At 43.5% G+C, this 25598-nt stretch overlaps 1 protein-coding gene across 1 annotated transcript in view; it reads right to left on the bottom strand.

The window, feature by feature from the left end:
• The window catches only part of galns (galactosamine (N-acetyl)-6-sulfatase), a 127080-nt gene that overhangs the window by 98710 nt on the left and 2772 nt on the right, over positions 1 to 25598 (bottom strand). The window contains exons 3-4 of the mRNA XM_087995660.1: positions 6798 to 6872; positions 3442 to 3544 (exon numbers count right to left, since the gene is read on the bottom strand). Coding sequence (XP_087851786.1) covers positions 3442 to 3544; positions 6798 to 6872 — 178 coding nt within the window. The remainder of the gene's footprint in view (positions 1 to 3441; positions 3545 to 6797; positions 6873 to 25598) is intronic.

Genomic DNA, 25598 nt, shown 5'->3' with positions numbered 1-25598 from the left:
AGGGTGACCTCACCTTTCCTATTCCTAACCTCAGCCCAAACTACCTCAGATGGCAAGTCCTCATCCATCGTCCTTTCCACCACTGTAATACTATCTTTGACAAGCAATGCCACACCTCCCCCTCTTTTACCCCCACCTCTGACCCTACTAAAACATTTAAATCCTGGAACCTGCAACAGCCAATCCTGTCCCTGTTCTACCCATGTCTCCGTAATAGCCACAACATCGAAGTCCCAGGTACCAACCCACGCTGCAAGTTCACCTACCTTATTTCGTATACTTCTTGCATTGAAGTATACACACTTCAAGCCACTTTCCTGTTTACAGGCACCCTCCTTGGAAATTGATGCCATGTTCCTAACCTCCCTACACTCCAGGCCCTGCACCCTGAAGCTACAATCTGGGTTCCCATGCCCCTGCAGAGTTAGTTTAAACGCCCCCCAAGAGCACTAGCAAACCTCCCCCCAAGGATACTGGTGCCCCTCAGGTTCAGGTGTAGACCATCCTGTTTATAGAGGTCCCACCAGGATATTATTATGAGAGATATTATTATGAGAGATTTTGAGAATAATTTAGCAGCTAACATAAAAGGAACACAAAGTATTTCATAAAAACATACTAATAGTAAAAATGTAGTCCATAAGACAAAAAAAGCAGAGTGGATCTGCAGAGCCATTCAATGAGTTTATGGGTGATTTATTAATCTTCAACTCCACCTGCCTGACTATTCCCTTACTGATTAAAAACCTGTTAGTCTCAGCCTTGAATATAATTAATGACTCCACCACAACAGCACTCTGCATAAAGGATTCCTCCCCATTCGCTACCCTCTGGGAGAAGAAGTTCTTACCTTTGTCCGAACTGGGCAACTTTTTACTTTGAAATTACGCTGTCTTGTCCTAGACTTTCCTACAAGGGGAAGCAACCCCTTTACACCTACACTATCGAGTCCCCAAAGAATTTTGTATCCTTCAATAAGACATAGATGATGGAAGTGAATGTATAATAGACACTTCCCTGATTCTTCTGAACTCTAATGAGCACAGACCGAACCTACAAAATGTCTCCTCATAAGCCAATCCCTCGATACGTTGGATCAACCTAATCAACCTTCTCTGGACTGCCTCCAATGTCAATATCTCTTTTCTTAGATAAAAGGTCCAAACTGTTCAAAATATTCTAACTGTGGTCAAAGTAGTTTAAGTTTTAGCAAGCTTTTCCTACTTCCAGATGTTGAAATAAAGGCCAACATTCCATTAGCCTTCCCTCTTACCTGATTAACTTGTGAACTAGATTTTTGAGATTCATACATAAGGACTCCCAAATTCCTTTGTGCTGTAGCTTTCTGCAGTCTTTCTCCATTGGAATGATTCAACTCCTCTATTCTTACTGCCAGAATGCATAACTTCAAATTTTCCTACATTATACTTCATATGCCAAGCTTTAGCCCACTCATTGAACCTGTCTATATCCATCTGCAGATCCACCAGAGGCTCACTGATGATGTTACCTAGTATGGTGACGAAAAGTCTGAAAATGAACCTTCTAGTTCAGCAAGCAAACTTACATCCACCTTCAGATTCTTTATGCAACCCTCACAACATGCCTGCCCACGTATTTTGGTGACATCTATAGAAGTGGCTATTATATATTCACTTTCATCATCTATGTCATGAATATATACTAAAAACAGCTATGGCCCCAGCACTGATCCCTGGGACACACTACCAGTTACAGGTTGCCATCCTGAAACTGTCCCCCCCCCCACCCCCTTATCCGAACTCTTTATCTTCCATTAATTAGCCAATCCTCTTTCAATGCTAATATATTACCCCAATACTATGGCCTCTTATCTTATGAAGTAGCCTAACGTGGTGTACCTTATCAAACGTGAAAAGCCATTATATTACATCCACTGCTTCCTCTTTATCTATCCTGCTCATTACATCCCCAAAGAATTCTAATAAATTTGTCAGACACTATTTCCACAATGAAGTCGTGCTGATCATTCTATGCATTCCTAAATTTTCTGCTATTGTATCATAGAACATAGAACATTACAGCGCAGTACAGGCGCTTCAGCCCTCAATGTTGCACCGACCTGTGGAACTGATCTGAAGCCCATCTATACTTTATAATAGAGGCTGACATTATCCCAACTCTTTCTTACTTTTTATTTATTTAAAGAAAGGAAAAATAGGGTTAATTAGTAACCAAAAAGATCTCGTTAAGTTGGCTGAGGTACCAAATGTCTTTGCAAAGTCTTCACTTGAGATATACAGAGAAGGAAGAGGAAATTTTTACGTTGGATATGATCAAAATAAATTAGAGGAGTTATGGTAAAATTTGGAAGTCCTTGAAGTAGGTCCAATTACCTGGTCTGAATGAGAAGCATCCTAATCACGAAGGGAAGTTAAGGGTGACAGTTTTAGAAGGTCAGGCCACAATGGCAGTGGTGCCAGAGACCGAGAAGATTGTGAATTTAAAATGTTAGTTGAAAAGGGAAAAGACTAAACCCAGCAAAAATTGGCAACTCAGCATAACTTCATTGGTGAAAGTCGATGCAGATAGTTGATATTATCTACATAGAGTTTCAAATAGCTTCAGTAAAGTTACATATAGTAGGTGTGTTCATAAAATTAAAAGACCATAGGTAGAGAAGGACAGTGACAGTGTAAACACGGAATTGAAGGGACAGAAAGCAGAATGCATCGGTGAAGGCTGTTTTCAAAATTGAAGTGGGAGATAAATGTTGTTCCTAAGAAGATTATGTACTGCCATTCTTCAATATCGCTAAGTCAAAATCCTGGACTTCCCTCCTTACCAGCTCTGTTGGTGTAATCACACTCCAAGAATGACATCAACTCAAAAAAGGCAATTCACCACCACATTCTCAAGGGTAATCAGGGATTGCAACAATACTAGCCCTGCCAGCCATGCCCACATCCATGGAAAAATAAAAAAAACTCTCAATACCATAATTTAGGATGGACGTCGAAGCCTTGGATAGGGTGTAGAGGAAATTTACAAATGATTCCAGGGATGAGGAATTTCAAAATCAAAAAGGCATTTGACAGAGGAAGTGTGGAGAACAAAATGTTTCCACCGGCAACAAAGTTACTAATCAGAGGACACAAATTTAAAATAACTGCCAAAACAAACAGAGATGACATAAATAAACATCTTTTCTTAAGCAACAATGACCTGCACAGCAGATGGAGTGGATTCAATATAACTTCGAAAACAGAATTGGATAAATACTTGAAGGTCTATTGGAAAAGATTACAGTATGCTGATATATTAGATTGTTCTATCAAAGAATTTGTTCAGGCATGCTGGGCTAAATGGCCTTCTTTGATCATCTATGAATCCATGTTAACATTTGTACTGTAATCCTACAGACACATTACTCAGAACACTGATGACTTAAAGTTGACGAACCACTTCCCAACGATTTTGCTGGAATATCCTGCCTTCCGGAGAAGTTCTGGCAAAAGGATCTCTGAATCAGGGATCCCTCCCACAATCTCCTGTGGTGTGTATGCTGCAAACAGAGAAAAGCAGTGGTATTACTCACATACAAGGCTGGTTTTATTGAATTAATTTGTCAAGAAATATTGTCTGCTTTCTTAATTTGCAAGCTACTCCTCTGAAGTTTGGTCCAAACAGGGGGTATCATACTATGGGTAAGAGCAAGGCATATGATCAAAGGAGGTGGCGCTTCCCATGCGGAGTTCATTCATCTCATGAGGTATTGCACTAATATTGTGTGTCACAAACACACACATCCACCCTATCACATGGACATTGCATCTGACATGTGCCAGGCTCTAAGATCTCTTATGATACATTTCCGAACCACTCAAAGTATACTTCTGCACTTCAATGACACAACTTGGGGCAAAATGGCAATCTGATTGTAATGGTAAAGCAGGGACACTTTGTGCTGAAAAGACACACACCTAGCTCATGGATTAGACCAGACTGCATCTCCAGCCAGTCCACTTACTCTCTTAAAAAACTGAATATTCACTGCATCACTGTCTTGCCTTGCTCTCTGCTCTCTCAGCCAGAGATACCAGGCTCACAATACTGCTGTATGGCTGTGCCATTTAGTGCAAACACAAAGCCAGGAATCCTGTCAACTGTCCTCAATCAAGTCAAGGAAAATAGCCTTTGATCAGGGAGTCCTCATGGGCAGCCTGTGTTTCCAGTCCAGTGGCTTGTACACGGGTAGTCAGCAACTCAGTTTCAGAATCAAAATCCTCTCCTCATTAGGGATGAGAAGCCACACATCCAGCAGGATACCACCCACCTTCACTCTTTGAGGCCTATTGGGAGATGTTTTCTTCCTGGAATGAGAGTGAGGAAGCTACTATGAGAGCTGAAAGTGAAAGGCACAGCTGTTACTTTTGCTGTAGGTGTGATGAGTCCTGAGCAAGGGAGCAGACAATGCAGAGGGCATGCAGGATACATATGTAAGATTCAGCCTATAGTGAGAGTGTGTGTGTGTGCGTGTGTGAGAGTGAGTGTGTGTGTGTAATTCTACGTGTGACACAGGGCTGAATACAATACTGTCTGACCTGTGCCAATAGAACGTATGCCTAACTCTGAGGTAGGATGCTTGAAGACCATGACCTACAGGCCCAGATTAAATTTCTGGTCTACAAAGCCATTGTTTTCCACACTGCTGCTTGGAGCTGAAACATGGACTACCTAGGCACCTTAAAGCACCAGAACAACACCACCGGAGATCCGTGCAAATCACCTGGGAAGACGTGGACAATCCAAATGCCCAAGTCACACCTCCTAAAACAGAACATGTACTCCCAGCTGAAGCAAGGTCAGCATACTCCTGCTGGCCAAAAGAAACGCTTCAAAGATAACATCTGGACCAACCTCAAGAAATTCCATATCAACATCGACAACTGCAAGAACATGACTACATAGTGAAACATCATCCAGCAGGGAGTTATACGCCATGATCTCTGCAGTGCCATTGAACAGAAGTGACTCTTGCCCAAGGAGAGACAGAACATCAAGAAGGTGTACACATGACCATTTCCAATTACTGTTACCACCCACCAAAGCCTACACTGCAATAGATTCTGTGTGTCCCTGATTGGCCTTTTCAGGGCCCACAGGGCCCTCATGGAGGACAATTATACTCAACCCAAGAAATCGACAAAGGCAGGCTGTATCTTACATTTTCTTGGCCAACTGTCAGTTTCACCGAATATTTTGGAGTGTTTTTTTTGCCAACAAGGCCTAGTGAGATCTCTTGGCATAGCATGCCAAACCTGCCTTATTACCTACCTACAAAGCCCCTTTGGTGTCCCTCTCCTCCAATCCTAGTCCCATTTTACCACACGCCTTTCCGAAAATAACTGCCACTCACTGCTTACTGATACATACCACTGGAGTAGCATGCTGGAAGTCAAGCTGCACTACTCCCAGAATTATTAGAGAAGTTAAAGATTTTTAAAAGTACATGAAATTCACAACTTACCTTCTTTCAGATCTGGGTTGACAGAAAACATGAACAAGGTTTCAGTTCTTAACAAGAATGTCAATTTATTTATGGATTCGAACTTCAGATAAACAATTATGAACCATCAACATATAACTGCTAGTTAGAACTTTAACCCACTTAGAAAAGTCCTCCACTACACGTATGTACAAATAAACATTAAAAGGAACACTGGTGCTATGGGCAAAGGGGTAAGACTGGACCAGTGATCCCTGTCCACAGAATTTGCTGAGGTGATCTTCTTGCTGATCAGAAGGCTGCTTTATCATTTCTGTTCCTCAGGCTAGTATTCTAGCCAATCATTTTCAATTGCTTTATCTTTGATCTTCTTTCTGTTAACCAGGGATGTTTGCTAATGATTGCACAATGTTCAGCATAATTTGCAACTCCAGAAAGACTAAAGAGGACTGTGTTATTACGTAGCAAGACTTGAACTACATCTAAACTTAGGCTATTACACGGCAAATAATATTCACGCCACACAAGTATCAGGCAGAGACCATCTCCAACAAGAGAGAAGCTGACCATCAGCCTTGACATTACCATTGTTAAATTCCCTACTGTCAACATCCTAGAGGTTACCATTGACCAGGAACCAAACTGGACTAGCCATAAAAATACTGTGAGTACAACAGCCACAAAGGTCAGAGGATGGGAATACTGCATCAAGTAATTTACCTCCTGTCTCCCAAGAGCTTGCCTGTCATCCACAAGTCAAAAATGCGATGGAACTCTCACCACTTGACTGGATGACTGCAACTCAAGAATCTAACCACCATCAAGGTCAAAGCAGCTTGGCACAACCTTCACCATTCATCATCAATGCACAGTGGGAGCACTGTCAACAAGATACAGTGCTTCAACTCACCAAGTGATTTTTGACAACATTTTTCATCCCCAACCACTTCAATCTTAACGGACAAGGGCAGAAAATACATGGGAACACTACCACCTGCAAGTTCCCCTCCAAGCCACTCAACATCCTGACTTGAAAATACATTGTCATTCTTTCAGTGACTCTCAGGTCAAAATCCTGGAATTTCTAACTGTATTGTGGGTCTACTTACAGTACATGGACTACAGCAGTAAGAAACAGATCACTGCATGGGCAATTAATGCTGGCCAAGCCAATGATGCCCACAATCTGTGCAAGAATTAAAAGACTATATAAAGTGGGCTCTCTCCCACACACAAAGTGTTACAAGTATCACCAATAAGCCAGGCTGGAAAATGCTTACTATGCTGACCAGTTGAGACTATCACTTACCGTTTCGAGCATGAGCATTTGTTGTGTAGAAACCGTTTCTAATGGGAAGACGACCTGTTAGCAATGCAGCACGGGCTAGAGAGGAAGGAGAAAAAGAACAATATTTCAACAAATTGATATTTATTTCTAAATTAATTGCACAGAATGCATTTGAGGTAAAGCTCCATACAGCACAGAAGTCAGCAATCCCCGCTGTTTTATGTTAATTAACAGTATACACTAATTCAAGATATTCCACAGCCCTCGCAGCAACACTCTTGATATATCCCCCCATCACTCACAGCAACACCGAAATACTTCACACCCTTCACTGTAGCACTCTAATATACCCAACATCCCTCAAATACACTGATCTTGCCCTCACAAATCATTGTATCACTCTGATATACCCCACATCCCTCACTCTATCACTCTGATAAACCCCGCACCACTCACTGTAACTCTGATAAATTCCATATCCCTCACTGTAACATTAATATACGGCAAAACCCTCACTGTAACAATTTGATATGCTCCACACTGCTTAATGAAACACTCCAAAAGACCCCATACCCCACACAGCAACACATTGATATACTTAACACCCACAAGACCATAAGATATAGGAGCAGAATTAGGCCATTAGCCCATTGAGTCTGCCCACTATCCACTCATGACTGATATGTTTCTCAATCACATTCTCCTTGTCTTCTCCCCATAACTTTAATTACCCTTACTAATCAAGAACCTATCTATCACCGGGCGGCACTTGGCACAGTAGTTAGCACTGCTGCCTCACAGCGCCAGAGACCCGGGTTCAATTCCCGCCTCAGGCGACTGACTGTGTGGAGTTTGCACATTCTCCCCGTGTCTGCGTGGGTTTCCTCCGGGTGCTCCGGTTTCTTCCCACAGTCCAAGGATGTGCAGGTCAGGTGAATTGGCCATGCTAAATTGCCCGTAGTATTAAGTGAAGGGGTAAATGTAGGGGAATGGGTCTGGGTGGCTTGCGCTTCGGGGCGTCAGTGTGGACTTGTTGGGCCGAAGGGCCTGTTTCCACACTGTAAGTAATCTAATCTAATCAAGTGTTAAACTTTCACTGGATCAAAATCCTGGAAGTCCTTCCCAAACGGCATACTGTGTGAGAACCCATGGAGGCGGACTGCAGGGGTTCAAGAAGGCTGCTCACCATCACCTACTCAAGGGCAACTAGGGACAGGCAATAAATGCTGGCCTAGCCAGCGATGCTCACATCCCATAAATGAATTAAAAAAAAGACCGAAGGGTCTGTTTCCATGCTGTACATCTCTATGACTCCATGAGTCTACGACGTGGCCTCCATAGCCGTCTGCGACAATAAGTTCCACAGAGTCAGCACCCTTTGACTAATGAAATTCCACCTCATCTCAGTTCTAAAGGATCATTCCTTCACTCTAAGTGGGCACTTGGGTCCCAGTTTCTCCTAATACCGGAAACATTTCTTGCATGTCCACTCTAACCAGGCCTCTCAGAATTCTGCAAGTTTCAATGAGAACCCCTCATCATTCTTCTAAACTCCATCAAGTACAGACCGAGAGTCTTCAATTGCTACTTATATGTTCATTCTTACGGACCTCCTCTGGACCCCTTCCAAGCATATCCTTCCTTAGGCACGGTATGCAAAACTACTCACAAGATTCCAAAAGTGATCTGACCAGAGCCTTGTACAGCCTTTATAATACATCCCTGCTCTTATATTCTAGGCCTCTCAAAACAAATATTAACTTTGCATTTGCCTTCCTAATTGTTAACTGAACTCACATGTTAACCTTAAGAAAATCCTTAACGAGGACTCCTAAGACCCTTTGTGCTTCAGATTTCCGAAGCCATTTCCCATTTTGGAAATTATCTACATCTCTATTCTTCCTACCAATGTACATAATCTGACACTTTCCCACAATGTATTCCATCTGCCACTTCTTTGCCCAATCTTCAAACCTGTCCAAATCCTTCTACAGCCTCCTCATCTCCCCAACACTTCCTTAACCTCCACCTATCTGTGTGCCATCTGCAACCTTAGTAACAATGCTCTCAGTTCCTTACATCCAAATCATTAACATATAAACAGTTGTACTCACATCAACTCTGATATACTCCATGCCCCCCATTGAAACACTCTGATATCCAACACCACTCTGTAACACTCTGATATACCACACACCGCTCACATCAATACTGGCAGATGGAACACAATGTTGGGAAAGTGTTAGATTATGCGCACTGGTCGGAAGAATAGGCATGTAGTTGATTTCCTAAATGGGAAAAGACTTCACTGTAACACTCATCTATCCAACACCCTGCAAAGTATCACTCTAATAAACCCCACACCCTTCACTATAACAATCTGGTATATCCACATCACTCACTGTAACACTTTGATAAGCCCCACATCCCTCACTGTATCATTTTGATAAACCCCACACCTCTGACTATATAACTCCGATATTAACCACACCTTCATAGAAAACACTGATCGACCCCACACCTCACACTGTATCACTCTGATAAACCTCACAACCCTCACTGTAACTCTGATAATTCCCAGACACCTCACTGTAACATTGTGATATTAACCATCCCCTTCAGCGTAACACTGATGTACTGCAAAACCCTCACTATAACAATTTGATATACCCCACAGTCCTTACTGCAACACTTCAATATTCCTCACATCTCTCGGTGCAGCACTGATATTCCCCACAACCCTCACTACAACTCTGATATACTCCCCATCCTTCACTGTAACACTCTGATATGTTCCCCACTCCTCACTGAAACATTCTGAAATTCCGCACACCTCTCACAACAACTCTGATGTACTCCCCACCCTCACTGTAACACTCTGATGTTAGTGTAACACTTTAACATAACCGATATCCCACTGTTACATTTGATATTACACACAACCTTCACTTTGGCATAATGAAATATCTCAAACACCTCACAGGAATTTCATGTTATAATCCACACCCTTCACTATAACACTCTGATATTAACGACAGCCTATACTATATCATTCTGATATATCCAACAACCCTTACTCTATTGCTCTGATAACCCCTGCCCCCTCACTGTAACTCTGTTACAAATCACACAACACCAGGTTGTAGTCCAGCAAGTTTCATTTGGAAAGGCAAGGACTGATTAGGGATAGTCAACATGTCTTTGTGCGTGGGAAATCATGTCTCACAAACTTGATTGAGTTTTTTGAAGAAGTAACAAAGAAGATTGATGAGGGCAGAGCAGTACATGTGATCCATATGGACTTCAGTAAGGCGTTTGACAAGATTCCCCATGGGAGACTGATTAGTAAGGTTAGATCTCAAGGAATACAGGGAGAACTCGCCATTTGGATACAGAACTGACTCAAAGGTAGAAGACAGAGGGTAGTGGTGAAGGGCTGTTTTTCAAACTGGAGGGATGTGACCAGTGGAGTGCCATAAGGATCGGTGCTGGGTCCTCTACTTTTTGTCATTTACATAAATGATTTGGATGCGAGCATAAGAGGTACAGTTACTAAGTTTGCTGATGACATCAACATTGGAGGTGTAGTGGACAGCGAAGAGGGTTACCTCAGATTACAACAGGATCTGGACCAGATGGGCCAATGGACTGAGAAGTGGCAGATGGAGTTTAATTCAGATAAATACGAGGTGCAGCATTTTGGGAAAGCAAATCTTAGCAGGACTTATACACTTAATGGTAAGGTCCGAGGGAGTGTTGCTGAACAAAGAGATCTTGGAGTGCAGGTTCATAGCTCCTTGAAAGTGGAGTCTCAGGTAGATAGGATAGTGAAGAAGGTGTTTGGTATGCTTTCCTTTATTGGTCAGAATATTGAGTACAGGTGTTGGGAGCTGAAAATGTGTTGCTGGAAAAGCGCAGCAGGTCAGCCAGCATCCAAGGAGCAGGAGAATCGACGTTTCGGGCATGAGCCTGAAGAAGGTGCTTCCGGATTAAACTCCATCTGCCATTTCTCATTCCTATCTGCCCAAACCTGCAAAAAATCTACATCCCGCTGTATCCTTTGACAACCCTCCACAATATCTGCAACTCTGTCAATTTTGGTGTCATCCACAAACTCACTAATCAGACCACCTATATTTTCCTCCAGATCATTTATACATCACAAACAACAAAGGTCCCAGCCCCTGACCACTGTGGAATACCACTTCTTACTGATTTCCAATCCGAAAAGCACCCTCCCACTGCTAAAGTCTGTCTTCCATGAGCAAATCCACTTTGTATCCATCTAGCCAGCTCAACCTGCATCCCATTAGACTCTACCTTCTGTACCAGCCTGCCATGAGGTACCTTATCAAATGCCTTACTAAAGTCCATGTAGACAACATTCACTCCTGTCCCTCATCACTTCTCAAACATTTAAGGACATTCCAAACACACACCACCCTCTGTGTGAAAACATTGCCCCTTAGGTTACTTTTATATCTTTCCCCTCTCACCCTAAACCTACGCCCTCTAGTTCTGGACTCCCCCACCCCAGTGAAAAGACCTTGTCTATTTACACTATCCATGCCCCTCATAATTTTATAAACTTCATAGCAACATAATCTACAAACAAACCAACGGCACACCCATGGGATTCCGCTATCAGGGTTCATAGCAGAAGCGGTAATGCAAAGATTAGAACAAACAGCCCTACCAACCATCAAACCAAAAATCTGGGTCCGCTATGTAGATGACACCTTTATCATCACAAAACGAAACAAGAAAGAAGAGACATTCAACATCATCAACAACACCCTCACAGGCTTAAAGTTCACCAAGGAGGAAGAAACCAACAACAAACTTGCATTCCTGGACGTCACAGTCGAAAGAAAGGACAACGGAGAACTACAAACCTGCGTATACAGAAAACCGACAAACACTGACCAAATACCTAACTACACCAGCAACCATCCCAACACACACAAACAAAGCTGTATCAGAACACTATTCCAACGAGCCACATCACACTGCAGCACAGACGAACTTCGGAAAACAGAGGAGAACCACCTATACAACGTATTCAAGAAGAACGGATACTCAAAAAATACAGTCCGCAGATTCCTCAAGAACAAACTACGACAAGCAGACCAAACACAGCCAGAAACCCTAACCACCTTACCATACATCAAAGAAGCTTCAGAAATGACAGCCAGACTACTGAGACCCCTGGGAATCCTAGTCGCACACAAACCCACCAACACTCTCAAACAAAAACTTAAAAGACCCAGTACAACCCATGGACAAAACCAACGTCATCTACAAAATTCCTTGCAAGGACTGACACAAACACTACGTGTAGGACAAACAGGAAGAAAGTTAGCCACCAGGATACACGAACACCAGCTAGCCACAAAAAGACACGACCCTCTCTCCCTTGTAGCCCTACACACGGATGAAATAAAACACCATTTCGACTGGGACAGCACATCTATCCTGGGACAGGCTAAGCAAAGACATGCCAGAGAACTCCTAGAGGCCTGGCACTCCAACCACAACGCCATAAACAAACACATAGATCTAGATATCATCTACCAATCCCTCAGAAAATGAACAGGAAATGACATCACCACAAACCCCAGGAACCCCATCCAGGACAAACATATAAATAGAAAGCAGGAGACAACAGCTTCGCTTCACTTGGAGGTCGCCACTGATGATGTTACCGAGCCAGGTAATGAAACGTCTGGATATCAAACCGACAGCTCAGCGAGCAAACCTACACCCTAAACCTCAACCTGAGCTACAAACCTTCACAAACCTTGCATTTATAAACTTCCATAAGGTCACCCCTCAGCCTCCGATGCTCCAGGGAAATCAGCCCCAGCCTATTCTGCCTATCCCTATACCTCAAACCTTCCAACCCCAGCAACATCCTTGTAAATCTTTTCTGAACCCTTGCAAGTTTCACAACTTCCTTCTGATAGCAGGGAGACCAGAATTCCACAGTGTATTCCAAAAGGGTCTGAACCGGCGTCCTGTACAATCACAACATGACCTCCCAATTCCTATACTCAATGTACTGACCAATAAAGACAAACATATCAAACACCATCTTCACTATCCTGTCTACCTGCAACTCTTTCACGCAACAATGAACCTGTACTCCAAGATCTTTGTTCAGCAATATTCCCCAGGATCTTAACATTAAGTGTGTAAGTCCTGCCCTGATTTGCCTTTTCAAAATGCAGCACCGAACATTTGTCTAAAGTAAACTCTATCTGCCATTCCTTGGCCCATCTGATCAAGGGACTTTTCCAGCAACACACTCTCGACCCCCATTTGATCAAAGTCCAGCTCTACTCAGAGGTAACCTTCTTGGCTGACCACTACAGTGTCAATGTGTACAGTAACTGACCTCCACAGTTAGGAAAAAACAATGTTAAGATCTGACAAGCCAGGGTTTAGTTGTTTGAATCAGTTATTTTTGCATTTTAAGATCATATTAAATAATGAACAACTGAAAGCAGGATCAGGCAATGTTTTATGTGTTACAGGCAGATCTGACTTTGATTAGTTAAATCAATGTTTAGGTTAAAGTTTGCATTTCTTGGACTTCAGGGAGCAGAGATGAGGACCACACCAAGAGAAATGGATGGGGAGAAAGTGAGGTTTGCAGATGCTGGAGATCAGAGCTGAAAATGTGTTGCTGGAAAAGCGCAGCAGGTCAGGCAGCATCCAGGGAACAGGAGAATCGACGTTTCGGGCATAAGCCCTTCTTCTGAAGAAGGGCTTATGCCCGAAACGTCGATTCTCCTGTTCCCTGGATGCTGCTTGACCTGCTGCGCTTTTTCAGCAACACATTTTCAAGAGAAATGGATGGGTTTGAGAGCAATGGTTTCACAGAGGACCGGTGCATCAAAAGTGGAGGTGACACTGTGGTTGAGCAAATCTGCAGTTGCAGAAATCGTCTGGTGAATGGAGGGCTACAGGTTTGAAAGGATACATTTTGACGGTACAGTCTTAAGTAACTTACAGGACAGTTCTTTTTCCAGGGAGGATAACAAATAAGAAATGGAGTAGACCATTCAGTCCCTTGAACCTTATCCTTCATTTAATAACATCATGGCTGGTCTGATTGTAGCCTCAAGGCCAAAGTGAGGACTACAGATGCTGGAGATCAGAGTCTAAATTAAGGTGGTGCTGGAAAAGCACAGCAGGTCAGGCAGCATCCGAAGAGCAGGAATTGTAGCCTTAACTCCGCTTTCCTGTCTGACCCTGTAACCCTTGACTCACTCATAAATGAGGGTACAATTACAACATTTAAAAGACATTTGGATAGATATATGAATAGGAAAGGTTTGAAGGGATATGGGCCAGGAGCAGGCAGGTGGGGCTAGTCTAGATTGGGATTACAATTGGCATGGATTGGTTGGACCAAAGGTCTGTTTCTGTGCTATATGACAAGTGGTCAAAGATGGCCTTTTCTGTGATTGATACAATGGGATAATGAAAGGACAGAAGATTTATTGATCAAACAGGTTATGAATATGAATTAGGTAGTTTATACAGAGAGAGATTTTAAAGAAGGAGAGGAGAGCAGTGAGCCCAGGGACAGCAGAATGAGAAAGACGGAAGTGGAAACCACTGGTAATGAGGGGTCATTTAGTCCACTGGCTGAAGAAGGAAGCAGTGAAGGTATAACAGTGAGAAAACATTTATCATGCTTGCGAAGTGGGAGAGAACAAGGATTTTTATTGAAGTGTGGGGTTGAAATAAGAAGAGATGCTCAACAGTGGAATAGGCAGGTCAGGCCAAAGTGTGATATGTTCGTTCGGGATACACCAGCCCTACAGCCCTTTTGATGGGACAAATGATGTAAAGAATGGCCGGGTCGGGGGCTTCATTTAGGTAGAAGGAATATACTATTAAGGAAATAGAAAAATGTACTTAGCATGATTGAAGTCATCATGGTTTTACAAAAGGGTAATCGTGTTTGACATTTTTTTAAATATTTGAGGATCTAAAGAATAGCCAGATAACAAGGAACCCATTATAAGTAGTTAACATAGTTTGAATTTCAAAAGCCATTTGGTAAGATGGATTACAGGATAACATACAAGATAAGGGGTCATGGAATTGTTTGTAATATGTTGCCATATATACAGGATGGGTTAATATTCAAGAAGGGTCCAGGATATAGATGTTTCAGTAAGAACATAGAAGATGGTAAAAGAGGGGGAGGTGTGGCATTGTTGGTCAAGGACAGTATTACAGTTGCTGAAAGGATGTTTGGGGACTCGTCAACTGAGGTAGTATGGGCTGAGGTTAGAAACAGGAAAGGAGAGGTCACCATGTTGGGAGTTTTCTATAGGCCTCCGAATAGTTCCAGAGATGTAGAGGAAAGGATAGCAAAGATGATTCTCGAAAGGAGTAAGAGAGACAGGGTAGTTGTCATGGGGGACTTCAACTTTCCAAATATTGACTGGGAACACTATAGTACGAGTACGATAGATAGTTTAGTTTTTGTCCAGTGTGTGCAGGAGGGCTTCCTGACACAGTATGTAGACAGGCCAACAAGGGGCGAAGCCACATTAGATTTGGTACTGGGTAATGAGCCCGGTTAGGTGTTAGACTTGGAAGTAGGTGAGCACTTTGGTGATAGCAATCACAATTCTGTTATGTTTACTTTCGTGATAGAAAGGGATAGGGGTATACCACTGGGCAAGAGTTACAGCTGGGGGGAAGGCAATTACGATGCGATTAGGCAAGATTTAGGAAGCATAGGATGGGGAAGGAAACTGCAGGGGATGGGCACATTAGAAATGTGGAGCTTATTCAAGGAAAAGCTCCTGTGTGTCCGAGATAAGTATGTACCTGTCAGGCAGGGAGCAACCTGCAGAGCGCAGGAGCCGTGGTTTATGAAGGAAGTGGAATCTCTGGTCAAGAGGAAGAAGAAGGCTTATGTTAGGATGAGATGTGAAGTCTCAGTTCGGGCGGTTGAGGGTTACAAGGTAGCCAGGAAAGACCTAAAGAGAGATCTCAGAAGAGCCAGGAGGAGACATGAGAAGTTGTTGGTGGATAGGATCAGGTAAACCCGAAGGCTTTCTATAGGTATTTAAGGAATAAAAGAATGACGAGAGTAAGATAGGGCCAATCAAGGATAGTAGTGGGAAGTTTTGTGTGGAGTCAGAGGAGATAGGGGAAGCACTAAATGAATATTTTTCGACAGTATTCACTCTAGAAAATGACATGTTGTCGAGGAGAATACTGAGATACAGGCTACAGGTGGGATTGAGGAATTCAGGCAGCACCGAGGAGCTTCAGCAAAATCAACGTTTCGGGCAAAAGCCCTTCATCAGGAATAAAGGCAGAGAGCCTGAAGCGTGGAGAGATAAGCTAGGGGAGGGTGGGGGTGGGGAGAGAGTAGCATAGAGTACAATGGGTGACTGGGGGAGGAGATGAAGGTGATCACCTTCATCTCCTCCCCCAGTCACCCATTGTACTCTATGCTACTCTCTCCCCACCCCCACCCTCCCCTAGCTTATCTCTCCACGCTTCAGGCTCTCTGCCTTTATTCCTGATGAAGGGCTTTTGCCCGAAACGTCGATTTTGCTGAAGCTCCTCAATGCTGCCTGAATTGCTGTGCTCTTCCAGCACCATTGATCCAGAATCTGGTTTCCAGCATCTGCAGTCATTGTTTTTACCTAGGTGGGATTGAGGTTCACAAGGAAGAGATATTAGAAATCTTGCAGAGTGTGAAAATAGATAAGTCCCCTGGGGCTGGATGGGATTTATCCTATGATCCACTGGGAAGCCAAGGAGGAGGTTGCCTTTGGCATTGATCTTTAAATCGTCATTGTCTACAGGAATAGTGCCAGAAGACTGAACGATAGCAAATGTGATTCCCCTGTTCAAGAAGGGGAGTAAAGATAACCCTGGTAATTATAGACCAGTGAGCCTTACTTCAGTTGCTGGTAAAGTGTTGGAAAAGGTTTTAAGAGATAGGATTTATAATCATCTAGAAAAGAAGAATTTGATTAGGGATAGCCAGCACGGTTTTGTGAAGGGTAGGTCGTGCCTCATAAACCTTACTGAGTTCTTTGAGAAGGTGACCAAACAGGTAGATGAGAGTAAACCAGTTGATGTGGTGTATATGGATTTCAGCAAGGCGTTCGATAAGGTTCCCCACAGTAGGCTATTGTACAAAATGCGGAGGAATGGGATTGTGGGAGATATAGCAGTTTGGATCAGTAATTGGCTTGCTGAAAGAAGACAGAGGGTGGTGATTGATGGGAAATGTTCATCCTGGAGTCCAGTTACCAGTGGTGTACTGCAAGGGTCGGTGTTGGGTCCACTGCTGTTCATCATTTTTATAAACGACCTGGATGAGGGCATAGAAGCGTGGGTTAGTAAATTTGCAGACGACACTAAGGTTGGTGAAGTTGTGGATAGCGATGAAGGATGTAGTAGGTTGCAGAGAGGCATAGTTAGGATGCAGAGCTGGGCTGAGAGGTGGCAAATGAAGTTTAATGTGGACAAGTGTAAAGTGATTCACTTTGATCGGAGTAACCGGAATGCAAAGTACTAATGGTAAGATTCTTGGTAGTGTAGATGAGCAGAGAGATCTTGGTGTCTGGGTACACAGATCCTTGAAAGTTGCCACCCAGGTTGACAGGGTTGTTAAGAAGACATACAGTGTTTTAGCTTTTATTAATAGAGGGATCGAGTTCCGGAACCATGAGGTTATGCTGCAGCTGTACAAAACTCTGGAGCAGCCACACTTGGAGTATTGTGTACAGTTCTGGTCACTGCATTATAAGGAGGATGTGGAAGCTTTGGAAAGGGTGCAGAGGATATTTACTAGAATGTTGCCTGGTATAAAGGGAATGTCTTACAAGGAAAGGCTGAGGGACTTGAGGCTGTTTTCGTTAGAGAGAAGGTTGAGAGGTGACTTTATAGAGACATATAAGATAATCAGAGGGTTAGATAGGGTGGACAGGGAGAGCCTTTTTTCAAGTATGGTTACGGCGAGCACGAGGGGGCATTGCTTTAAATTGAGGGGTGATAGATATAGGACAGATGTCAGAGGTAGTTTCTTTACTCAGAGAGTAGGAAGGGTATGGAATGCTTTGCCTGCAACGGTAGTAGATTCGCCAACTTTAAGTACATTTAAGTCGTCATTGGACAAGCATATGGACGTACATGGAATAGCGTAGGTTAGATGGGCTTCAGATTGGTATGACAGGTCGGTGCAACATCGACGGCTGAAGGGCCTGTACTGTGCTGTAATGTTCTATGTTCTAAAAGCAGAAAGTAGATATAAATGAGGGAATTTCATGTTGTTTGCGATAACAGATAGCAAGAGTGTCTTGAAAAATACAGAAACCAAAGTGAACCTAGGCTCCTGAGAGACTGAGGCTGGGGAAGCAATAATGGGGAACCAGGAAATGAAAGAAGAGTTGAATACCTATTTGGCATCAGTCTTCACAATAGAAAACTCTATAACCGTTCCACAAATAACCAAATAATTGAAGAGCAAAAGGAGGACAGGACATAAATAATTATCACCAGAGAAGAAGAGCTGGGGAGTTCAGTAGGTTCCCTGGACCTGATGGGATGTATCCTAGAACATTAAAGGAAGTAGCGACAAAGATAGTGGATGCACTGGTAGTAATCTTCCAAGAATGCTTACATTCTGGAGAAGTCCCTGATGATTGGAAAACTAACAATGTAACACCTTGCTTTTACAAAGGGAAGAAGTCAAAAAACACTTAGAGGCCTGTTAGTTTAATGTTTGTAACTTGGAAGATATTACAAGGCTGTCACGAAGTATTCAGTCGTGGTGAATTTAGGAATAGATAATATGATCAAGCAGAGTCATCATGGCTTCATGTAGGAGAAAATCAACTAGGCAAAAGTGAGGACTGCAGATGCTGGAAACCAGAGTCTAGATTAGAGTGGTGCTGGAAAAGCACAGCAGGTCAGGCAACATCCGAGGAGCAGGAAAATCGACGTTTCAGGCAAAAGCCCGTCATCAGGCTGCCTGAAACGTTGATTTTCCTGCTCCTCGGATGCTGCCTGACCTGCTGTGCTTTTCCAGCACCACTCTAATCTAGACTTCATGAAGGAGAAGTCATGCCTGACAAAATTACTAGAATTCTTTGAGGAGGTAACAAACAGGATATTTTTGTGGCAGCAGATGGGATTTAAGGATGGTGTGTTGCTTTCCTGGTGCTAGAGTGAAAGACATCGCGGACAGAGTGCAGGAAATCCTCAAAGATGAGAGTGAAGAGCCAGAGGTGGTGGTACATGTCGGCACAAATGATGTCGGGAAGAAGAGGAGGAACATACTACAGCGAGACTTCGGAGAACTAGGAAGAAGGCTGAAAAGCAGGACGTCCAAGGTGGTTATCTCCGGTTTGCTTCCAGTTCCTCGAACTAGTGTGGCCAGAAACAGGGAGATAATGGACTTGAATGTGTGGTTGGGGAACTGGTGCAGGAAGCAAGGATTTAAGTTCTTGGATCACTGGGGTATATTTTGTGGTAAACATAAATTCTACAAGAGAGACGGCTTGCACCTTAATAGGTTAGGGACCAGTATTCTGGCAGGCAGGTTTTCTACTGCAACACTGCTACATTTAAACTAAGTAGCGGGGGGGAGGGGACAAACTGGATGTTTAAAAAGGAAATTGAAGGGAAAGTTAGAACAAGAGAAGTCAAGAAAGACAACTGTATTAATGAGGCAGAAAACTCGGAAAGGCATCATGCTGTAAGGTTGAGTGAAATAAGGGTTGATGGGAAGGGTGAGAGCAGTAACAAATTAAAAATACTATACATGAACGCACGAAGCATTAGACATAAGATGGATGAGCTTGAGGCTCTTTTGGAAATTGGCAGATACGATATTGTGGGGATAACTGAGACGTGGCTTCAAGTGGACAGGGCCTGGGAAATGAATATTCAAGGATACACGTGTTATCGTAAGGACAGACTGACGGGCAGAGGGGGTGGGGTGGCCTTGTTGGTAAGGGACGATATTCAGTCCCTTGCGCGGGGGGACCTAGAGTCAGGAGATGTAGAGTCAGTGTGGATAGAGCTTCGAAATACCAGGGGTAAAAAGACCCTCTTGGGAGTCATCTACAGGCCCCCAAACAGTAGTCTGGATGTCGGATGTAAGTTAAATCAGGAGCTGAAATTGGCCTGTCGCAAAGATGTCACTACAGTTGTTATGGGGGATTTTAACATGCAGGTAGACTGGGAGAATCAGGATGGTATTGGGCCACAAGAAAGAGACTTTGTGGAGTGCCTCAGAGATGGATTCTAAGAGCAGCTGGTGCTGGAGCCGACCAGGGAGAAGGCAATTCTGGATCTGGTATTGTGTAACGAACCAGAATTGGTCAGAGACCTCGAAGTGAAGGAGCCATTGGGAAGTAGTGACCATCATACAATAAGCTTCAATCTGCAATTTGAGAGGGAGAGGGTACAGTCGGAAGTGACAGTACTTCTGTTGAATAAAGGGAATAATGGAGCTATGAGGGAGGAGCTGGCCAAAGTTCAATGGTGCAATACCTTAGCAGGGATGACCGTGGAGGAACAATGGCGGATATTTCTGTGTATAATGCAGAAGTTGCAGGATCAGTTCATTCCTAAAAGGAAGAAAGATCCCAGGAGGAGGCATGGGCGGCCGTGGCTGACGAGGGAAGTAAAGAAACATGTAAAGTTAAAAGAGAAAAAGTATAACATAGCTAAGATAAGTGGGAAAACTGAGGACTGGAAAGCTTTTAAAGAGCAACAGAGGATTACTAAGAAGGAAATACGCAGAGGAAAAATGAGGTACGAAGGTAAACTGGCCAATAATATTAAGGAGGATAGTAAAAGCTTTTTTAGGTATGTGCAAGGCAAAAAAATGGTTAGGACAAAAATTGGGCCCTTGAAGACAGAAACAGGGGAATATATTACCGGGAACAAAGAAATGGCAGAGGAATTAAATGGGTACTTCAGATCTGTGTTCACTTGGGAAGACACAAGCAATCTCCTTGAGGTAACAGTGGCTGAAGGACCTGAACTTAAGGGAATTTATATTTGCCAGGATTTGGTGTTGGAGAGGCTGTTAGGTCTGAAAGTTGATAAGTCTCCGGGGCCTGATGGTCTGCATCCCAGGGTACTGAAGGAGGTGGCTCGGGAAAACGTGGATGCGTTGGTGATTATTTTCCAGAGTTCAATAGATTCGGGGTCGGTTCCTGAGGATTGGAGAGTGGCTAATGTTATACCACTTTTTAAAAAGATGGGCTAGAGAAAGCAGGTAATTATAGACCAGTTCGTCTGACCTCAATGGTGGGAAAGATGCTGGAGTCTATTATAAAGGATGAAATTACTGCACATCTGGATAGTAGTAACAGGATAGGACAGAGTCAGCATGGATTTATGAAGGGGAAATCATGCTTGACTAATCTTCTTGAATTTTTTGAGGATGTAACTATGAAGTTGGACGAGGGAAATCCAGTAGATGTAGTGTACCTGGACTTTCAGAAAGCTTTTGATAAAGTCCCACATAGGAGGTTAGTGAGTAAAATTAGGGTGCATGGTATTAGGGGCAAAGTACTAGATTGGATTGAAAATTGGTTGGCTAATAGGAAACAAAGGGTAGTGATAAACGGCTCCATTTCGGAATAGCAGGCAGTGACCAGTGGGGTACCGCAGGGATCCGTGCTGGGACCACAGCTTTTTACAATATATGTTAATGATATAGAAGATGGTATCAGCAATAACATTAGCAAATTTGCTGATGATACAAAGCTGGGTGGCAGGGTGAAAAGAGATCAGGATGTTAGGAGATTACAGGGTGACCTGGACAAGTTAGGTGAGTGGGCAGATGCATGGCAGATGCAGTTTAATGTGGATAAATGTATGGTTATCCACTTTGGTAGCAAGAACAGGAAGGCAGACTACTATCTCAATGGAATCAATTTATGTAAAGGGGCAGTACAGAGAGATCTGGGTGTTCTTGTACACCAGTCAATGAAGGCAAGCATGCAGGTACAGCACGTAGTAAAGAAGGCTAATAGCATGCTGGCCTTCATAACAAGAGGAATTGAGTATAGAAGCAAAGAGGTGCTTCTGCAGCTATGCAGGGCCCTGGTGAGACCACACCTGGAGTACTGTGTGCAGTTCTGGTCTCCAAATTTGAGAAAAGACATTCTGGCTATTGAGGGAGTGCAGCGTAGGTTCACGAGGTCAATTCCTGGAATGGCAGGATTACCTTACACTGAAAGACTGAAGCGACTGGGCTTGTAAACCCTTGAGTTTCGAAGATTGAGAGGGGATCTGATTGAGACGTATAAGATTATGAAAGGATTGGACACTCTGGCAGCAGGGAACATGTTTCCGCTGATGGGTGAGTGCCGAACCAGAGGACACAGCTTAAAAATACGGGGTAGACCATTTAGGACAGAGCTCAGGAGAAACTTCTTCACCCAGAGAGTGGTGGCTGTGTGGAATGCTCTGCCCCAGAGGGCAGTGGAGGCCCAGTCTCTGGATTCATTTAAGAAGGAGTTGGATAGAGCTCTCAAAGATAGTGGAATCAAGGGTTATGGAGATAAAGCGGGAACAGGATACTGATGAGGAATGATCAGCCATGATCATATTGAATGGCGGTGCAGGCTCGAAGGGCTGAATGGCCTACTCCTGTACCTATTGTCTATTGTCATAAAGGGGAAGCAATGGATTTTTAAAAATCATTTATGTGATATAGGCATTGCTGACTGGCCAGCATTTATTTATTTGCTTTTGAGAGCAACTTTGGTGGTGAGCTGCCTTCTTGAGTCACTACAGTCCATCGCCTGTGGATTGACCCATAATGCCTTTAGGGAGGGAATTCCAGGATTTTAACCCAGCGACACTGAAGAAACAGTGATATATTTCCAAGTCAGCATGGTGAGTGGCTTGGAGGGGAATCTGTAGAGGCTGATGTCCCCATGTATTTGCTGCCGTTGAGATGGAAGTGGTCATGGGTTTGGAAGGTTCTACCTAGAGATCTTTGGTGAATTTCTGGATTGCATCTTGTAGATAGTACACACTGCTGCGACTGAGCATTGGCGGTGGAGGGAATGGATGTTTGTCAATGCAGTGCCAATCAAGCGGGCTGCTTTAACCTGGATGGTGTTAAGTTTCTGGAATGTTATTGAGGGCCGATTCATCCAGGCAAATGAGGAGTATTTCATCACACTCCTGACTTGTCCTTGTCGGTAGTGGACATGTTGGTGAGTTACTCATTGCAGCAGTCCTAGCCTCTGACCTGATCTTGTAGCTACTATGTTTACATGGTGAATTCAGTTGAGTTTCTGGTCAGTAACTCCCAGATTGTTGATACTGGGGAATTCAGTGATGGTAACACCTTTGAATGTTAAGGGGCAGCGGTTAAATTGTGTCTTATTGGTGATGGTCATAGCCTGGCATATACATGGCGTAAATGGTATTTGTCACTTGTTAGCCCAAACCTGGATATTTGTCCAAATCTTGTTGCATTTGGACTGCTTCAACATCTGAGGAGTTGCAAATAGTGTTGAACATTGTGTAATCATAGGCGAGCATCCCCACTTCTGATCATTAAGATCATTAACAAAGCAACTGAAGATGGCTGGGACTAGGACACTACTCTGAGGAACTCCTGCAGAGATGACCTGGAGCTGAGATGACTAACCTCCAAAAACCATGACCATCTTCCCATGTGTCAGGTATGACTCCAACCACCAGAAAGTTTGCCCCTTGAGACCAACTGATTCCAGTTTTGCTCGGTCTCTTTGATGCCCTTTATTTTCAGGAAGTGTTTGATAACTATTTATTAAGATCTAATGATGTTGGATGTAGTATATTAGCAATGATAGGGGATTGGCTAATGCACAGAAAATACCACGGGACAGAACAGTGGTTCAGTGGTTAGCACTGCCACTTCAAAGCACGAGGGAGCCGGGTTTGATTCCAGCTTCGGGTGACTGTCAGTGTGGAGTTTACACATTCTCCCCGTGCCCCATGGGTTTCCTCCCCCAGTCCAAAGAGGTGAAGCCGAGGTGGATTAGCCATGGGAAATGCAAGTTCATAGGGATGGGATAGTAGAGTTGGTCTGAGTGGGATGGTCTTAAGAGGGTCGGTGTGGACTCAATGGGCTGAATAGCCTGCTTTCACACTGTAGGAATCCTATGACAAAGTTGGGAAAAGGGAGATTTTCAGAATGGCAATCTGTAATTACAGGAGTGCTGCCAGGTTTAATCTCTCCACCCTGGAGGCTCCCTGCCTTCAGTCCTGATGAAGGGCGTTTGCTCGAAACGTCGATTTTCCTGCTCCTCGGATGCTGCCTGACCGATTGTGCTTTTCCAGCATCACTCTAATCAAGACTCTGATTTCCAGCTTCTGTAGTCCTCACTTTTGCCCTGCCGGATTTAATGCTGGGGCCGCATTATTTACTATATTAACAGCTTGGACTAGGCAAGTTAATGTACTATAGCTAAGTTTGCAGATGGCACTAAAATAGGTGACATAGCAATTGGTGTGAGGATAACAAGAGTCTGCAGAGAAGAGGGTGGCCCTGTTGGTAAGGAATGATATTCAGTCCCTTGCGCGGGGGGACCTAGAATCAGGGGATGTAGAGTCAGTATGGATAGAGCTGAGAAATTCTCAGGGTAGAAAGACCGTAATGGGAGTTATCTACAGGCCCCTAAACAGTAGCCTGGATGTAGTGTGTAAGTTGAATAAGGAGTTGAAATTGGTCTGTCGCAAAGGTATTGCTACAGTTGTTATGGGGGATTTCAACATGCAGGTAGACTGGGAGAATCAGGATGGTACTGGACCCCAAGAAAGGGAGTTTGTGGAGTGCCTCCAAAATGGATTCTTAGAAAAGCTTGTGCTGGACCCTACCAGGGAGAAAGCAATTCTGGATCTGGTGCTGTGCAACGAATCGGATTTGATTAGGGACCTCGAAGTAAAGGAGCCATTATGAGGTAGAACCACAATAAGCTTTAATCTGCAGTTTGAAAGGAAGAGGGTAGAATCAGAAGTGACAATATTTCAGTTGAATAAGGGGAACTATGGAGCTATGAGGGAGGAGCTGGCCAAAGTTCAATGGTGTAATATCTTAGCAGGGATGGCAGTGGAACAACAATGGCAGGAATTTCTGGGTATAATGCAGAAGATGCAGGATCAGTTCATTCCAAAAAGGAAGAAAGATCCTAAGGGGAGGCAGGGGTGGCCGTGGCTGACAAGGGAAGTTCAGGACCATATAAAGACAAAAGGGAAAAAGTATAACATAGCAAAGATAAGTGGGAAATCGGAGGACTGGGAAGCTTTTAAAGAACAACAGAGGATAACTAAAAAGGAAATACGCAAAGAAAAAATAAGGTACGAAGGTAAACTGGCCAAAAATATAAAGGAGGATAGTAAAGGCTTTTTTAGGTATGTGAAAAGAAAAAAAATGGTTAAGACTAAAATTGAGCCCTTGAAGACAGAAACGGGTGAATTTATGACGGGGAACAAAGAAATGGCAGAAGAGTTGAATTGGTACTTTAGATCTGTCTTCACTGGGGAAGACACGAGCAATCTCCCAGAGTTAATAGTGGCTGAAGGACCTGAACTGAAGGGAATTTATATTAGGCAGGAAATGGTGTTGGAGAGACTGTTAGGTCTGAAGGCTGATAAGTCCCCAGCACCTGATGGTCTACATCCCAGGGTACTGAAGGAGGTGGTTCTAGAAATCGTGGATGCATTGGTGATCATTTTCCAATGTTCTATAGATTCAGGATCAGTTCCTGCAGATTGGAGGGTGGCTAATGTTGTACCACTTTTTAAGAA

Source organism: Chiloscyllium plagiosum, unplaced genomic scaffold (assembly GCF_037043375.1).
Source record: "Chiloscyllium plagiosum isolate Xiang-an unplaced genomic scaffold, Cpla_swu_hap1 HiC_scaffold_17, whole genome shotgun sequence".
Lineage (NCBI taxonomy): Eukaryota > Metazoa > Chordata > Chondrichthyes > Orectolobiformes > Hemiscylliidae > Chiloscyllium > Chiloscyllium plagiosum.
This window is presented reverse-complemented; position numbering and strand designations above follow the sequence as displayed.